Here is a 17,813-nt window from a genome sequence, read left to right on the forward strand (position 1 = left end):
GATATGACCGTATGAGAGAGTGGTCACATTATGCCATTGAGGAGAGAAACAAATGGATTTTAAAAACTCGGTCCGAGTTGAGAAGCGAGGCGGGCGAGATGCGTCCAACAATGTAGATAATCTAAGTGAATGTTGTCTTGAGAATTTTCCCATGTACGGAACATCATTAAGACTAAGTTAAGAAAATTAAGATGATCATTAATTAGCCTGGGTAGTATCCCCCTCTCTGGAATAAACACTAAATAATACCTTAAACCCCCAGCATGTCATTATCATGCATGAGTAGATTTGTCTTAAGTCAAACAGAAGGTCAACAACTGTGAGAGGATCATGGTCCACATGCAGAAAAGTGATCAGTAGATTGAAAGACTGACACCTGAACATGTATAAATATGTTATTCTATTGTTTACTTGATTGCTCACGAGCGAGAACATGTGCAAAAGTACATGTTGACATAAACGACCATTTATAAAGTATTTAATGTTTAGTTGGTTACACCAAATACTTCAAACTAATAAAAATATATTACCATAATGTAGTTTACACAACTGAATTTAGAGGAATCACAAAAGTGTTAACCCTCAATTAGAAGGTCAATTATTATGATTTGAAATCAGTTTTAAAAAATCAGTTTGTGGTCTTATACTAATTTTGAACCCATTTAAATGAACAAAACCCATTAAAAATATAGATCACCTTACAACAGTCTGCATAAGTAGAGGATCATTCCAAGAAAAATTCAAGTACAGATGTCCTCTCATCAAAAATTAGTGAACACACAGACATATCTCTTGCATTAGTACAAATTATCTGTTAATCATTAAAAAGTTAACTGGTTACGTAATTATTTTTCACAAACTTATTTTAACAGCTTGTTAGCAAAGATTATTAAAATCTCCAAGCAATGACTTAGAAACAATGAAACACAGAAACATGTATGTAAACCCCAATGCAATAAGAAATGAACGCAAGGAGTGTTATTAAGGATAAACAAAGTGGTTCTTTTTAGATTTGAAATTTTTGCAGCAATATTTCTATGTAATGGCCTTATTATCAGAATGTATTTCTCAAACTGACAGAAACTGGGTCAATTTTCATAGTTGAAAATGTTTAACATTGTGCATTGTAATGAGACCTGTCATCATATGCAGGAGAGTTAAGGATAAAAAAGGAAAGGAAAAGAATAAAAAATAAAATTTAGTTGGAAATCAAATCAGTTCGATCTGATTATTCATATGGAAATGAACTGAATTATCACTTTTATCCTCAACTTTCCAATGTTTCTTTTTATTACTTTTACATTAATTATGTTTCTGGTGTGGCACAATTTTCAAGTTGCTTTTCTTTTTTTATTGAAGAAGTAATGATAGCCATATGCTCTCTAATTCTGACATGGTGCCTCCAAAGTAAGAGCCATGACAAATTACACAGATAATCTTATAGATCACATATGATCTAAACATTGTTACATAATTTTATATTTTACGTATGACTACCTAGCATTGTCTAGAAAAGTTAACTTCTTTCTCACATCTTCAATCAGGTTTCTGTCTATCATTCTGCAACACAACTTTCCAGTCACTTCCAAATATATTCTACATTAGTTACTCATCTCAATATAGATACAACTCAACATTACATAACTTTAGATATCTTGACTTGCAGGTTTTTTTTCTTTAAAGTAAACCCTAGTTCTCAGATCTATATTCTCTAAGGTATGTATGAATTAAAAAGGAACAAAGAAAGAAAACTGGATTCAACATACCTTTGCCACACCTGAGAATGAAAGGCACACCATCCCAACGTTCGTTCTTGACAAACAGAACAGCAGCAGCAAATGTTGGCGTAACAGAATCTGAAATTAAAACAGATTTTATTGATAAAATATTTAGTTCATCACTCAAACAGTCAAATGCTTTTATACAAAATAAAATTCATTATTTTATTTTGTATCTAAATGTGATGTTAAAATGCTCTTCAATTCAACTTCATACAATAGCAACATTCTAATGTTTTTTTAACTGCTTTTGATCTAACAATGTTAATTTGCATATTGTTTTACTAAATATTTTATTAATGAACTATTTTTTTTAAATTTGATAATAGTTTTAATTTTAATATCACAAAATAGTTTCTATTTAGAAATACTGTATTATTCTGTAGATAAATGTTTAGCATTTGTGTTCTGATGTTGGTTTCTGGTTTTTACTTTAAGCATACCAATTTTATTTTCAATAAGTTATGATCTAATTTCTAAGTTGAAAAAAAAAAGCACCAATGTTGATGCAAATAAAATTTTCTATTTTTCCTTTCTTTATGATCATATAAAAAAATAAATTTATATCAAAATCATAATCGATATTCAGTTTAACATCCATTTACATGTTGGCATGCGTTAGACACTTTAAGAAATTGACTTTCAAATTTATCTCAAAGTAGGTTTTTATTTATTTCTCAGGTTCATTTTTAAAACAAACAGATGCAACATTAATGATGGGACAAGGGTTAAAGGTTGGTGAACAATATAGGACTTATTAGATTATAGACTATTTTATTTTTTTTTTTTGGGGGGGGGGATTCGGTATAAAGAGAAACTAGTGTTTGGTGCTCCAGTACAGATGTTACAATATTCAATTCATGGGTAAATTGTGCAGATGTAAGATACTGGTAGGTGGGAAAAGTTTTCTAGCAAAATAAATGGAATCCATTTTTGTTGCAACAGACTTGCAAGTGTATTCTTTGTATTTGTTCTAATTCATGTTTCCTGGGAATGTTAGGTCGAGGAATCTGAATGATGGACTTTTAAGTAGAGTGTTATTAGCCATGGCAATTGATGGTTGAAAAGGTTTCTTAACAAGACAAAGCTTGTTTCCTTTAATAAAAGGAAACAAGTTTGGTCTTAGTAGCATAAAATGTTACTATCCATTTATGTACAACTACAGACAGGAGGTAATTTTCTAAGGATTCTCATTGGCTTGTATATGTGGTATATATGGTATTCATATATATATGGGGTATTCATTTCACCCACATGTCGAGAATAGAGTGTGGTGTCATGTGATACTGGACGCATTCTTTAAAAAAAAAATGTGATATGAAAAATCTGAGACCATTCCAATGTCTGCATAAAAAGTGAATGGAATTGATACTATTGAAAAACTTGAATTTTCAACTTTTGCACAGCGTTTATTTTCAATTTTATTTTTTTGTCTTAATGTATTAATTCACACAAAATCTTTCTACAATTGACAAAGAAAACGTTTTTTTTAAATGTGTGTGTGTGTGTATAAGTGTTCATCTTGTCATATATTACCCTTAAGACAAACTGATTTCAACATGTATTGCTTTAATCACAAGGAAAAAAAAATGGTTTCATTTCTTCAATTCAGTTCCTGGGAACATATACCAGAAAGAACAATTGGAAATAAGGCATACAATATCCACTATGACATTCCTATGCAATTCCTACAGCTATGTACCTAAAAAACCGAGCTACTAAACTTGACACAATGATATGGGATAAGAGAAAGACGCAACCTTAGAAGTTAGTGTCCCAATGATACTGGGTTAAACAGACTTGACAGAGAAAAGATAATGAAATACAATGGTCTTAAGTACGGCATGAAAAGAAACTGAGCTTAGGAAGATCTCCATTCCAGTAATTATAGGAGCAACTAAACTCATGAAAAAAGAATTTCAAAAATTACTTGGCAAATATACACAGTGAACCAAGTGAAAGAGAGACACAAATAATAGCATTTAAAGGGACGGTTAGAATTAAAAAAAAATCTTAGTTGGAATGTATGAGATAGCGGGTGAATGTCAGGCATCTGGTAGGATACTCCATACCCAACTCGAATTTTCTAATTTTTCTGTTCAGATAATTTTATTAGCTAAAAACAGTCATCCTTGAACTTACCATTAGGCACTGTGGGGTCATCTAGATATCCAAGAGCAGCCTCTCCTTCTGCTCCTGGTTTACCAGTGTATTGTCCTAACACAACCTCTTTTATATTCACAGGAGGAACACACTTCAAAACTCGCACCTTGAAAAGAGAAGAAACACTTTTTGATCATAAAGAAATGTAGCAAAACAAAAACAAAACAAAAAAATTGTCATTTACATCATTCAAAAAATATGATTTTTAATGAGTATATTTTCAAAGATGAAGTTCAAAAATAAATAAAAATTCCTAATATGATAGTGGATGCTCAATATTAAAAATAGAACATTAATAAAATTAAATATATATATATATATATATATATACACACACACACACACACAAAACCAACGAAAAATATTAAAACATGAACATATCAATTTATTTTCGTTTGTATTTTCAGCTGAGATTCAATCACCCTTAAATTCATAGTTCTCAAAAACTATTTTTCTCATAAGAGAGCAAAACATCTTGTAACAAAAGTATGCTTTAAATACTATTTGAATGTGACAACAGTCATGGAAACAAACGTTTGAGGCTGGCATGTGCGACACTCAAACTCAAAACCAGACTAATAGGAAACGAAAAGGTGACATATGCAAATTAAGACACGGTCAAATTTGAGCATATAAAAAAAATGGTATTTCGTTCATTGCTGAAAAGTTTTTTTGTTTACTCAGTATCATTTGTATGTACAGTAAATTTATGTATCAGTGCGAAAAAAAAAACAAAAAACGCCAGAGTTTTTTTTTATGAATGTCGAAAAAGAAAACAGACTGTCATTTGTTTGTGTGTGCTGAGAACCTTGCAAGCTAAAAAAAAAAAAAATTTTTTTTTCTCTTTTCTTGCAGGAACATTTAAAAGTATTTGGCAGTTTAAAACATTAATTTCAACACTTCATCGAATAATTTTAAAGCTTGAAAATAATTTTTCAAAACACTTTGAAAAAGAACTGCATTTTTCCTTTAATGTAAGTTACTGGAATCTGTGTTAAATAGAGAAGTAGTCAACCATCTCAGCAAAAATAACCTTCTTAGTGACACGCAATATGATTTCCATTCAGCTAGATCTACAGCAGATGTGCTTACGCTTATATCTCAGAGGATTAGCAAATCCCACAACGGAGGCTTCCTTTCTAGGGCAATTGCTCTTGACATATCAAAGGTCTTTGACAGGGTATGGTATAAAGGTTTACTTCACAAGATCTCCAGCTATAGTATAGCTGGAAATGTCTTAATTATTAAATCATTTCTCTCTGGTAAGTTCATAAGAGTAGTGGTTGATGGGCAGAAATCAGAAGCTCATAGTATTATTACTAGAGTCCCTCAGGGGTCCATCCTCAGTCCAACTCTTTTCCTGATTTACATCAATGATCTTCCAAATCACATCCTTAGATCATTTGTAGACATTTATGCTGACACCACTACCATTATGGCAGCACATCAAAGGTTGTAAATGACTAAGTTCTTTCTGATTCTCTCTCCTCTAGTCTTAAGCACATAGTACAATGGGAAAAGAAGTGGTTGGTCAGTTTTAATGCATTTAAAATCAAGCTTTTATCTTTACATTATCAATGCTCTGATCCCCATCTGGCATCAACTGAAATGAATGGCTCTCATCTTGGGGGAGGCTCCATGTTTTGACAAGCTTCTGAGCTTGACCTTTACTCCTGATCTGAAATGGAACATGTACATCAAATCTGTTGCCAAGGTCATTGGAAAAATGGTGGGATCCTTCTATCAATTCAGTAGATCGATCACTGCTAATGCAATTCTCTACCTGTATAAGAGCCATGTATGTCCAAGAATGGAGTACTGTTGCCACATGTGGGCAGGAGCTATTAGAAAAACCATATCCTGTCTTGACAGAGTCCAAAATAGACTTCATAGCCTCGTAAGGGATGCCCTTTTCTCTTCCCTGCAACCTCTTTCTCACATTGCGAGCTTGTCTCTGCTTTATTATTTTCATGGCACGTGCTCGTCTGAGCTCCGATCTATGGTCTTCCCTCCCCAAACTTTCATGAGAAAAACTCGTCTAGTTGAAAACACAATCAATAATTTCCTCCACTGTGCCTAAACCTAAATGTAGATTCCATGAACAAAGCTTCTTTCTTAGAACTGCACACCTGTGGAACTGTCTTCCATTTGCCTGCTAACCAGCTGAATACAATATAATCGTCTTCAAGTCCAATGTAAACAAGTTCTTGATGAGCCGTTCCCCTTAAGTAATCCAATTTACCAAATTTACACTACTAACGAGTACTATGATATTGTCTCATACACATTGTACACTCTTTAACCTTTATCCTCGAGTTGCCTCTGGGCCTTGATAAATAAATGGTGACTCCTTTGTAAAAAAAAAAAAAAATGATATAGGATTCAAATTCCAACTTTAAAATCATTCAAAATGAGAAGTAAAAATAGAATTCCTGTGGTGTATCTACTGACGTCTTTTTATAACCAGTCATTGGTCTGAGGGGGAATAACTCCGTTTTATAGAGATTCATTCACTTTTTCATAAATAAAGGAAAGTAATCGAAAATAAATAAGTAGCTGCAGCTTCCTTTTTCTTTGGAATGTCATCCTTTTTTTAAAGGCTAGCATTAAAGAATGTCGCATTTTTTATTTTACAATTCTTTGAAGTTGCAGTGATTTTAACGTCCCAACTTCTCATATGAAAAAAATGTATGAATCTCTTAATAAAACAGTTGTTTCTCTTAGACTAATAAATTATAGAAAAGCTCCTATCTACCACAAAAAAAATGTATGGTTAAAAACAGTTATTAAAAAGTCAACACGATTCAAACAGTTTTCCATATTACCAGCAAAATGTAGTTTAAATATGCCTCTGTATAGCAAAGAAGCGATCGTTAGGACAAATTTCAAAAACCTGTAAGTCAATGATCATCAACAAACCATGCGAAAATATGAACGAAAAGACCCCAAAACTATAAAATAGTAAAAGGGAAATAATTCTGTAAGTCATTCGAATTATAAAATTTTTATAAAAATTATGATTTCTATTTTGTAAAAAGGGTTTTTTAAAACTATGTCTTTATTAAGAAAAGTTATCCAATTGGATGAACAGATTGAATCTAGGGACCGAATGTTTCTTTTCTCGCTTACCCAATGGATATGATTTACTTTAAATAAAAAAAGTACCAAATACTGTTAGGAGTGTTTAACAAAACATTTACTAGTAGTAAAATTTTTATGCAGTTTATAAAACTACATTACTAATAATGAACATATTAGTGATTATAACTAGATTTAATAAGAGTTTAACGCTGTAGCTGAAAGTTAGAGTTATATCCCCTTTTACGACTAATTGAAGATTTTCGCTATTTTAGGATCTTTTTTTTCATTTGTATATTATTTTCTTTTACAGATTTGTTTTTGTTCCAGTTGGTGATCATTGACTTGCAGCTCTTTGAACTATGGCTCAACGGCTACATCTTTGCTATACAGAGGCATATTTAAACTACATTTTATCCTTCACATAAATGTATAAATTATTGTGTGGTTGGGCAGTATTCTTTTCAGCCATATCAATACAAGTAAAATAGGCATCATGTCTAAATTAGACGTGGATTAAATTTTTGAATATGTTTTTGACCATGCATTTTTATCATGGTAGATATACCACAGGAACTCTACTTATCATTTAGAATATTTTTAAAAGGTGGAATTTGAACACTACATCAAAAGAAAGATAGAAAAATAAAATTCTTTCAAGATTTTGTTAATCATAAAATCAACATAGTAAACAGAATAACGTTGTGTATAGGTGATAAAAATGTTTTTTTTTTATAAATATTGTTAAGGAAGTAACCTTTTTTTTTTTTTTTTTTTTTACAAAGGAGTCACCACTTATCGAGGCCCAGAGGCCACGATGATGAGGGTTAATGAGTGTGTGGTAGTCAATGAAACAATATCGTAGTAATCAGTAGTGGACATTTGGTAAATTGGCTTACTTAAGGGGGCGGCTCATCAAGAACTTGTTCACATTGGACTTGTAACATGCTACAAGGACAGTGATTTTTCATAAAATGGAGTGATGCTAGAGGCTGCCGTGTTTTTTTTTGTATTGCTCAAAAAAGTATTAAAATGTCTTTTTACTGTTGCTTGTATATTAATTTAATTTGAATTTTTTAATTGTTTACACCATCAATTTTTACAATTATGAAGATTTTTCAAGTTGTGTTGTAAAAAATTTGGTTAATAGTGAATTAAAAGCACCTGACTTTCTTTTCTGTTCAACATCAAAAAGATCTATTTTTATTTGTTCCTAAACGTTTTACTGGAAAAAAAAAAAAATGAAAATTCCAGACATGACATTTGGAAAAGTTGTATTTACCTTACACTAAGTTTATTACAATTTTAAAAAGAATAATCAACACATCTAATTAAGATGCATATTTTACCTGTATTGATATGGTTGAAAAGAATACTGCTCAACCAGACAATTTATACACGCATTTGTTGGTTGCATTTCAATGAACAATGGAAATAATCAATTCACAATCATAATTTTGCTTATTGTTTTTATTTTGGTAATGTTTATATTTTCTTTTCTGTCTTATGTGCTTTTTGCAATTTTTGCCTTGTCTTTGGTCAATTTGGATGTTTCTCAGAAATGATCAATTATTAAAAACTGACAGTGTTCCAAAACAAAATGAAAGGAAGAAAGTGCTTAAGATAAGAATGTTAAGTCAAAAACCTGAAATATTCACTTTAAAGATGATAATCAGAGAAAAAAAAACACCCTACAAAGATATCTGATACCCTGTTAAAAAGTTGTCAAACCGCCATCTTGAATTTGACTGGCAAAGCTCCTTCCTTTGGTCATTGGAATGCAACCAATTAGTATATATGCTCAGAAGCTGAAAATATAACTTCATTTAGCTTGCTATTTGAAACAATTTGGATGATATAAGAAATATACCTTAAGAATATATTTTATATAAACTTAGGAATTTATATATATATATATATAACGTATGTTTTGATAGAAATCTAAGCAAGATGGTAATAAATATAATTAAAAATTCTTTAATATTGGTATATGTGTGAGAATTGTAACACCGTTGGTTTAGCAACAGATACTGATTGTTGCAATATTTTTAACTAATGAGGGTATAGTTCTTCACAGTTGGGAGATTCTATATATAAATGATGCTGCTAGGAACTGAAAATCAAATTAATTTACGTTCTGCTGCCAACCAATCAGAAACTAGAATTGCTCCATAAAAATTAAACCTTTTTCTTTAGCAACCTTGCATGTGTGTTTTCTTCATGTCAACACAGGAAGAATCTTTTGCTCTGTCGCTTCCAACTCAAGAACTGTCGACTGGGACCTAGTCACCTCCAAGACTTGTATAGAACTAACCATCAGAAACTATTCTGAAACTAAACATGGCTTACCACTCAAAATGCCCCCGTTCAGTCTCGAAAGACAAAGGGTACCCCTTTGTAGAGGCAGCTGCACCTGTAATTGTGTGGCAAAGGTTGTGCAATCCTCAACCACACCTATCTTGAATCGACACAGAGTCCAGTGGCAAGAAGATGTCCAGGACGACTAGATACAATGCTGAGGTAAGCAGAGAGCACATACAGCACTAGAAAGTCCCAAATGGTCACCCATCTAGCACTGGCTAGGTTCATCATTGCTTAACTTCGGTGATCTGATGGGAATCGGTTCGGTATTCGGTTTTATTAATATTTCAGGAATATTCTATGACAAAGAGAAATTTTATTTTATTTATTTATTTTTTTTTTTTTAATTCCTTACATATTTTCCCAGAGTACTTTACAAGTTCAATCACACATTCAGCATGGCATATGAATTGTTTTTTCTTGCTAAAACACATATAAAAATTTACACTTTTCAAAAAATATACAAATACAATAAGAGAACAAAATATTCCAAAAGAATTTTTGTGTAGACAAAAAAAAAAAAAAAAATGGAAAGAGACAAAGAAAAAGAAACCTTTTCATTCCGGATATCTTCAGCACTTGTACTTGGAGGTTTCTCCATTGCCACAATAGACAACAGCTGGAGCAAATGATTTTGCATAATATCCCTGAGGAAGAAAAAGAAAATACCGAGCGGTTTATGCTATGAAAGAGGTATTTTTACTCAACTAACCTATCAGATTTTTTTTTCTCTGGCTGAAGTTTAATACAGTTTATGAAAATTTAATACTTTTAAATTTGTATAGTCATGTTGGAAAGATGTCTGGTGATTTTAAGGGAGTGCATAGAGGAAACAGTTATAGTGATGATAGAGAAAAACTTTGATCTTGCTGTGGATATGTTGATTGCAAACATTTTTAGGAAAAAAGGAAATTCATCTTATTACATATGAAACTGGCACAGCAAAGATGCAAGTAGATTATCTGCTGGTTAGAAAAGAAAACAGAAATCTTTAAAATGATGTGAAAGTAATACTTGGAACGGAAATCATAACACATCATAAACTCATTTGCATTTTCATGCTGAAAAAGCTCATGAAGTATACCTTCTGGGAAACATTTTTTTTTAATGTAATAAGTCACCACTTACAAAGGCCCATAAGCTAGTTGAGGATAAGATTTAATGAGATTGGCAGGTTGAATGAAAAATATGTGAAACACGAATTTAGAAAGCAAATGATGGAGCATTTGATTACCAAATCTACTTCCCAAAGTGTGAAAAAAGTGGGAAGAGACCCTTGGGGTACTCCCGCATTTATATCATATTGTTTAGATGTAACAGACCAAACATTTAGGTAAACAAAAGATACCTCAAGGTATGTATAGGATGAAATGGTTGTGAAATGAAAAAGTTGAGAAGTTTATCAAAGAATATATGTTGCTCACTTCTTAATCCAGTAGCTTCTTTCCAAGAACTACAAAGTTATAGAACTCTTTTCTTGTTCAAACTACAGATTTAATCTTTCAAAGACTCCAGTCAATAGGCACTTCCTGTCTTTGCAATAATCAGCTATCGTTCTTATCAGCTGCTTACATCATGTGACCAAAGTGGTCTCAAGCGATTGCTATTAAAAATATGTGCAAATGTAGGAACTAGTGTATAAAATGTTTAGTGAATAAGGAAATGTATCGGCTTGCAAAGTAGCAAGAAGACCAATATACAAAGTCACAAAGGAAGCCGAGCAAACCAGATTCCAGATATGAAGAGCTGACCAAAAGAGTAAAAATTTTAGAATAGCTCAACAAATGGCAAAGACAAATATGGGTATAGAGAAAAGTACATTTAAAATGACAAGGTTAGTACAGGGTGGCCTAAAAAGAAAAACAAGCTAGATGGATGCCATCTAGAACATATGCTGTAGAACGGAGAAAAAAAAGGCAAAAGACCCTAGTGTTTTGATGTGATGCTTTGAATATAATCAACTAGTTATGACCAAAGTTTCATTTCATTTGGACAAAACACTAAGAAAGCCTAATTAGAGTTGGGGCCCGTTTTTTTTGGTCATCCTGTATTAATAACAAATAAAGAGGACAAGAGGGATACTTGGAGATGCCATTATGAGAGATTGATGAATATAGAGTTTTCATAGAACCATGAAAGTCCAGAAGTTGTTAAAGCAATATCTGTCCCAGTTGTAAGAATTGAGAAGTAAATGGTACAGTTGTAAATAGAATCACTCAAATGTATGGAAGCCTCCCAATATGCAAAAAATATTGTAACAGGTACACAAAAAGTGCAATGGAATTACTGGTAGGCTAAGAGATGATAACTAGTTTGTGTACAAGAAGTGTAAGACAATGGTGATAGACGAGAACTCAAATGCGGAGAAAGTATACTTGGATGATGTTATATTATTGAGACACAAATAGGAGACAGCTAAGACAGATGACACTGAAACCACCAGGAAACGCATTGAAGCACAGAAATTAGGAACCCGTGATTTTTGGAAAATCTACAACAGTGTAGTAAATAATGGGCAGTCAATGATTCCCCCACTATCAAACAATCATGAGGTTGCTTGCACAGCAACTGACAAAGCAAATCTGCTTGCCAGTCGGTTTGCCTCAAACCCCACACTGGACCCGGCACACCACTCCCTCCCTGACTTTCCTTTGCGGACAGACGCCACACTAGATGATTTAAAAACTTGTCCCCTTCTCAGGTGCATGGTATCATAAAATACCTAGACACCTCAAAAGCATGTGGACCAGATCTCATCCCGGCTGTGCTATTAAAAAAATGCTCTGCCGAGGTTGCTCCAGTTCTGTCCAAACTTTACAATAAATGCCTTAACGAATCTTGCTTTCCTGACTGCTGAAAAACCGCTTCTGTGATACCAGTCTTCAAGAATTCTGGTGAAAGAACTGATCCACTAAATTATCGCCCCATTAGCCCCCTCCCACTTTTCACCAAAATATTTGAGTCCTTAGTTAATCAAGCCCTAGTTCAACACCTAAAAGCTGCTAAACTCCTGACAGACAAACAATATGGATTCAGGCAAGCCCGTTCAACAGCAGATATCATAACTGTAGTCTCTGAACGTATATATCATTCACTGGACAAAACAGGGGAGGGTAGAGCGGTAGCCCTTGATATATCTAAGGCTTTTGATAGGGTAGGGCACGATGGTCTTCTAAGGAAAATTAGATCATATGGTATCACTTGAAGAATACACAATGTAATTAAATCCTTCTTAAGTAAGAGAAAAATCCAAGTTGTTCTAGACGGTCATACATGTAAACAATGATATAAATGCGAGAGTACCCCAGGGGTCTATCCTTGGACCTCTATTGTTTCTGATATTCATAAATAATCTCCCTGATAAAATTGTTTCGGAGATGGGTATATTTGCTGATGACACCACCCTCTATAACAGGCATGAGGGAAAAACAAATGAACACATATCTAGAGAAATGGCAGAATCACTAGAGGATGACCTCCAATCTGTAGTGGAATGGGGACAAAAATGGATGGTCACATTCAATGCTGCCAAGACTAAGCTTGTTTCCTTCAATAATTACAAGAAACCTTTTCTACCACTAACAGCAATGGCTAAGAATACACTGCCTGAAAGTACTTTCTTTAAACTCCTCAGCCTAACATTTACAAGGAACATGAACTGGAATATATACATTGAGAGCATCGCCAAGGCTGCTACAAAGAAGGTGGGCTCTCTCTCTACCGTGCCAGAAAATTACTTATGCCTGAAAGTATCATGTACCTCTATAAGGCCACCATTCGCCCATGTATGGAGTATTGCTGTCACATTTGGGCTGGCGCATCTGCTACTTGTCTCTCACTCCTGGACAGGGTTCAAAAGAGAGTCATTAACCAGATAGGTCCTGAACTGTCATCTAAGCTTCAGCCTCTGTTCCATCGACGAAATGTTGCATCCCTCTGCCTGTTCTACAAATACTTTGATGGTGGCTGCTCTGACAAATTGCAAACTCTTGTACCTCCTCGACGTGACTACCCCTGACAAACCCGACAAGCAACTAAGTCCCACCTCTTTACAGTAGAGATCCCTAGGTGTAAGAAAGCCTTTTACTCCAATAGTTTCTTCCCCAGAACTGAAAGTCTTTGGAACTCCCTTCCGGGATACTGCTTTCCCAACTGTATTGATATGCAGAAGTTCAAGTGTAATATGAACAAACATCTTTTTACTCATCTCCCTTCATAATGCTCCTGCAAATTGTCCCTGATAGTAGACCCCTACTTCAAAGTGGCACTTGCCTTGTTCGGGGTGAAGATTAAAAAAAAAAAAAAAAAAAAAAAAAAAAAAAAAAAAGCTGATGTGATCACAAATATTAAGAGTGAATGAATTCAAGAAACTTCTGTCATCACTAAATAGTAGAGAATTACCACTGTCATCTACGAGAAGAGTCTATCAAGCATGTGTGCCTAATGTCTGACATGTGAAATGTGACTTTTTTTTAAAAGAGCAAAAGATGGGACTTGACAAGGGGGTGATAGAGAATCAAATAGTAAACATGTAGTCACAGCTGAATCTAAATACATGCGACTGGGTACCACTTGTGAATTTAATATTCACAAGAAACTTCCTCTTTCAGTGGATGCAAGTTCAATCCTGGGGTGAATACCACACTAAGTACTCAGAACTTCTGAATTATGAAGACAGAGTTGGCTTGTAGTGGAACATGCAAGGAAAGAAGCAATGCTTGCTAAATTTATATTTACAACCTGTATAATTTTTTATTTGTGATGACAAATAGTACAACAATACATTGGTGATTGCGCATTAAAGTTTATCCAAGTGGTATTGTGTTCTTAGCTTAGTAAGGCTTATGCAAAATCTCTGCAGCAAAATAAAAATGATCTGTGTTCAAGAAGACATGTCATTTGAAGAGATTGTTTTTGGAACAGACTCCAGCATGTTTATTCATGTTGACATCAGGAAAGGAAGAGAGAGAGAAAGAGAGAGAGAGAGATATATAGAAAAAGCGGATGTGGTTACTGCCACCTGCATTAGAAAATATAACTGATTAAGTAAAGGAGCAATGACTGAGCCTATTCTTTTATTACTGAAAGCTGCTAACGAATTGTGCCTGTGTGTGCAGTATGTCAGATTATGCTTTCTAGCTGTCTGACAAGTATATCTCTACAGGTTAAAGGTCCTTACAAGACAGCAAACGCCAGATAGTTGAGAAGTCAATAAAACTGAATAGAAGAGACATCTAGCAGAAGATATTGCTAGTTTCATGACAATATCATCACATGTGAACTCAGCAAGTCACATTTTATGTGATTAAGAGGTTTGTGACTTATTGCACTATTCCATGAACATTATACTGAGCCACAATTGATGAAACATTAAGGACGGCAAGAAGGGGAGTGATGGCAGTAACTATTGTGCACAAATACTAACTCTTGTGCCAATTGTGTAGGATTCTTATGAATTAATAAGAAAATTAAAATCATAAGTGGAACTGACCGAATTATTCCTGATTGGTCAAAATATCCACCTCTACCCTGCGTTCCAATTGGTTCTTTGAAGCTGATCACAATGCTGGCAATGCTGCTGCGGTTCCAAATAGGATTAAAGATTGAATTTCCAAATCTGTAAATGAAAACCATGAATTCATTTTTAGTAACATTTATAGCATGGACGGATTTATATATAAAGAATTGGCATCATTCAATAGATTTTCTATACAGTGACTTTAATTTTGAAGTTATTTGGTTGGACATGAATAAGTTCATTGTTAAGCACAAGAAATAAATGAAGATTATGATCAGAGAAAAAAGAAATATATTAAAATATTTTACTAATCAAATTTGTTGCTTGAAAACTATACATGTTGCTACTACTGATGATAACAATACCAATATATGTAATTGTACGATGTAATTGTCCATTAACAAATAACTGTTTAACAGCAATTGTAATGCACAACGCAATGGTAGATAATAATACAAATAAATAATATAAAAGCTACAGAAACTGCATTAAAAAATAGAACAAGTTTATATAATCACATTTTAAAATGAAAAGTATAAAAATAATACATTAAACATCTAAATCTCTAAAAAGGAACTGTGTGTGTGTGTGTGTGTGTGTGTGTGTGTGTGTGTGAGTTTGTTCCCTGTGGACTCCAAAACAGCCAGGCAATTTTTCTGAAATTTCACACAAATTTACTTTATGTGTCTAGGAGTATTCTTAGATGTTTTTTTTTTTTATCAGAATGACTGATAATTATTGAAAATCGATAATTGAAAAAATCTGATTAAAGAAGAAACAGCCAGAATTTCATCAAAGTTAACACCCTGATGCAGCCTAACATTACAAGTGGATTTGAGAAGTTTTATCGCACAAGCAAAAGAGTCCGGTATATAAAATCAACTGTAGGTTCTTTGATAAGACAGGGGTGCATTCAAAATGAATGTTTGTATTTAGAGCACAACTGAACCATAATATTTGACTTTTTCATTTCAAACTATAATTGAAGCTATTATTTAAAAATAATTTTATAAAAATTAATAGTAAGTTTTTTACAGTGCATTGAGTACAATGTATCATGGACTAAGTCACTGCAGAGAGGCATGTGAACTTTTCTCCCAATGCATTGTGGTGGGTCCCTGACTAGAGCAGGCAATCAACTGATCTGATTGAAAAAAAAAAAAAACAAAACAAAAAAAAACATAGATGAGTTGACAAATTTCAATAACCATAAAAGTATGGGAAGTGTGAAACGTTTATTCAATCCCAGGCAATGTTGGGTGTCCCTACTAGTATTATACAAGAACAAAAAATGAAAACATCAGTTTATTGGGGGGGGGGGAATCAAACTTAGTACCTTCTTATAATATACTTCTCACAAGAATTGCATGTTTTTCTATCCTTTTTCAAAGCATTTTCCCAGATCATCATGGATTACATCTTGTGAGATCTAACATGGCTTCATCTAACAGGGAACAAAATCTAGGTTTATCAATGGATCGACACAACACTAAGATTCACACATTCCAACCAATACAGTTTGACTGTAATACAGGGGAGAGTATTGGTATTTATAAATTTTTGGTAGAGAGATGCCATGCTCATTTACATCGATCTTTTTAATCAACGCATTTCAGATGAAATTTTGATTATGTACTTACATGTCAGTGAAATTAGTATAAATTCTAATAATTATGAAAACTGGTCCAGTAGAAAAATACTTACAAGTAAAAATGGAATTTATCAAATTATTGAGTTTTAATGTGGAGGAATTGTGCGACCAAATCAATATTGAAAAGAAGATAACCCTCAACTTAAATTGAGGTAAATTAAGGGTCCACCATCTTTAAACCACATTTTACCAAATGTAGTTGTGACTAATTTTTTTATATTTTTATTTCTCCTCAATCCTGGGAATCAACCAATTTTTAAATATTTAAATATTGTGTGAGGAATTATCTTTTGATTGAATGATTATAATGTTGGATTGACTTACCTAAGCACCATGAAGTTCTGCACCATCTCTTTGCCGAGGTAATGATCAATTCGGTAGATTTGTTCTTCAACAAACAAGCCACTTATATGTTCCCTTAGAGATAAATACGTTTCCAAATCCTTTCCAAATGGTTTCTCAATGATCACCCGAGTCCACTGATCACTAAAGAGAGAGCAAAAGAAAAATATTAAAGAAATTATCAAGGAGTAAATTAAATATCTTTTACAATGTGATTTTATTATTTGCATTGAACCATGTAGCAAAATATTACTTTGTGAGTATTAGTACTTATTAATTTATGTCATTTGAGCAAATTCTATATTTAATACAATAAACATTTTCATAGAACTGTTAATAAACTCATATTTGCATGTTATTGGTTTTTCTGCTCAAAAATTCAATGTTATTGTGCTATCCAGAGAAATATCAGCTTTATCAAAACATTAGTTGATTAAATATTTCTCATATTGTAGGATTTTTAAAGGTTCTGCTAGTTTTAATAATCTTTCTAGTTGGTTAAAGTATTTTCTAAAAGAAATTAAATCAAATTGAATTTTATTGTTCTGAAAACTTGGTGGCATGATTGACAATAAAAATTTGCTATTCATTCATTTAATCGGCAAACAAATGCACAAACGATTGCCATTTGCAAGGGGAAAAGTTGGTGAGAGTTTAGAGGGCTATGCACAAAGAGAAACTATACAGGAGGAAAACTGGAGAGCCGACCAGTATCTGCCCAAGGCCGCCTTTAATCCCTGTAGTGTGAGCAGTTTATGACCTCATCAGTTAGCTGGTTTCACAGATATGCCATTTGAACTGAGAACGCTGCTTGGTGTCAAAGCCTCCGGAACCGTCAAAGGTAGACCTTTTTTGCGTGCCCACAGAGCTTATGATCCAGGACAGTAGTGAGGAGCAGGTCCAGGTCACACTGTCCATGGAA

General features: G+C 33.3%; 1 protein-coding gene across 2 annotated transcripts in view; it reads right to left on the bottom strand.

The window, feature by feature from the left end:
* Window positions 1-17,813, bottom strand: part of LOC145277056 (glucose-6-phosphate 1-dehydrogenase-like) — a 138,355-nt gene that overhangs the window by 53,971 nt on the left and 66,571 nt on the right. For both annotated transcript variants that reach the window (XM_080128712.1, XM_080128713.1), the window contains exons 5-9: window positions 16,874-17,035; window positions 14,872-14,997; window positions 9,934-10,027; window positions 3,921-4,047; window positions 1,767-1,856 (exon numbers count right to left, since the gene is read on the bottom strand). In XM_080128712.1, coding sequence (XP_079984838.1) covers window positions 1,767-1,856; window positions 3,921-4,047; window positions 9,934-10,027; window positions 14,872-14,997; window positions 16,874-17,035 — 599 coding nt within the window. The remainder of the gene's footprint in view (window positions 1-1,766; window positions 1,857-3,920; window positions 4,048-9,933; window positions 10,028-14,871; window positions 14,998-16,873; window positions 17,036-17,813) is intronic.

The sequence above is a fragment of the Euprymna scolopes genome, chromosome 5, assembly GCF_053919585.1.
Source record: "Euprymna scolopes isolate OS-2025 chromosome 5, ASM5391958v1, whole genome shotgun sequence".
NCBI classification, from domain to species: Eukaryota; Metazoa; Mollusca; class Cephalopoda; order Sepiida; family Sepiolidae; genus Euprymna; species Euprymna scolopes.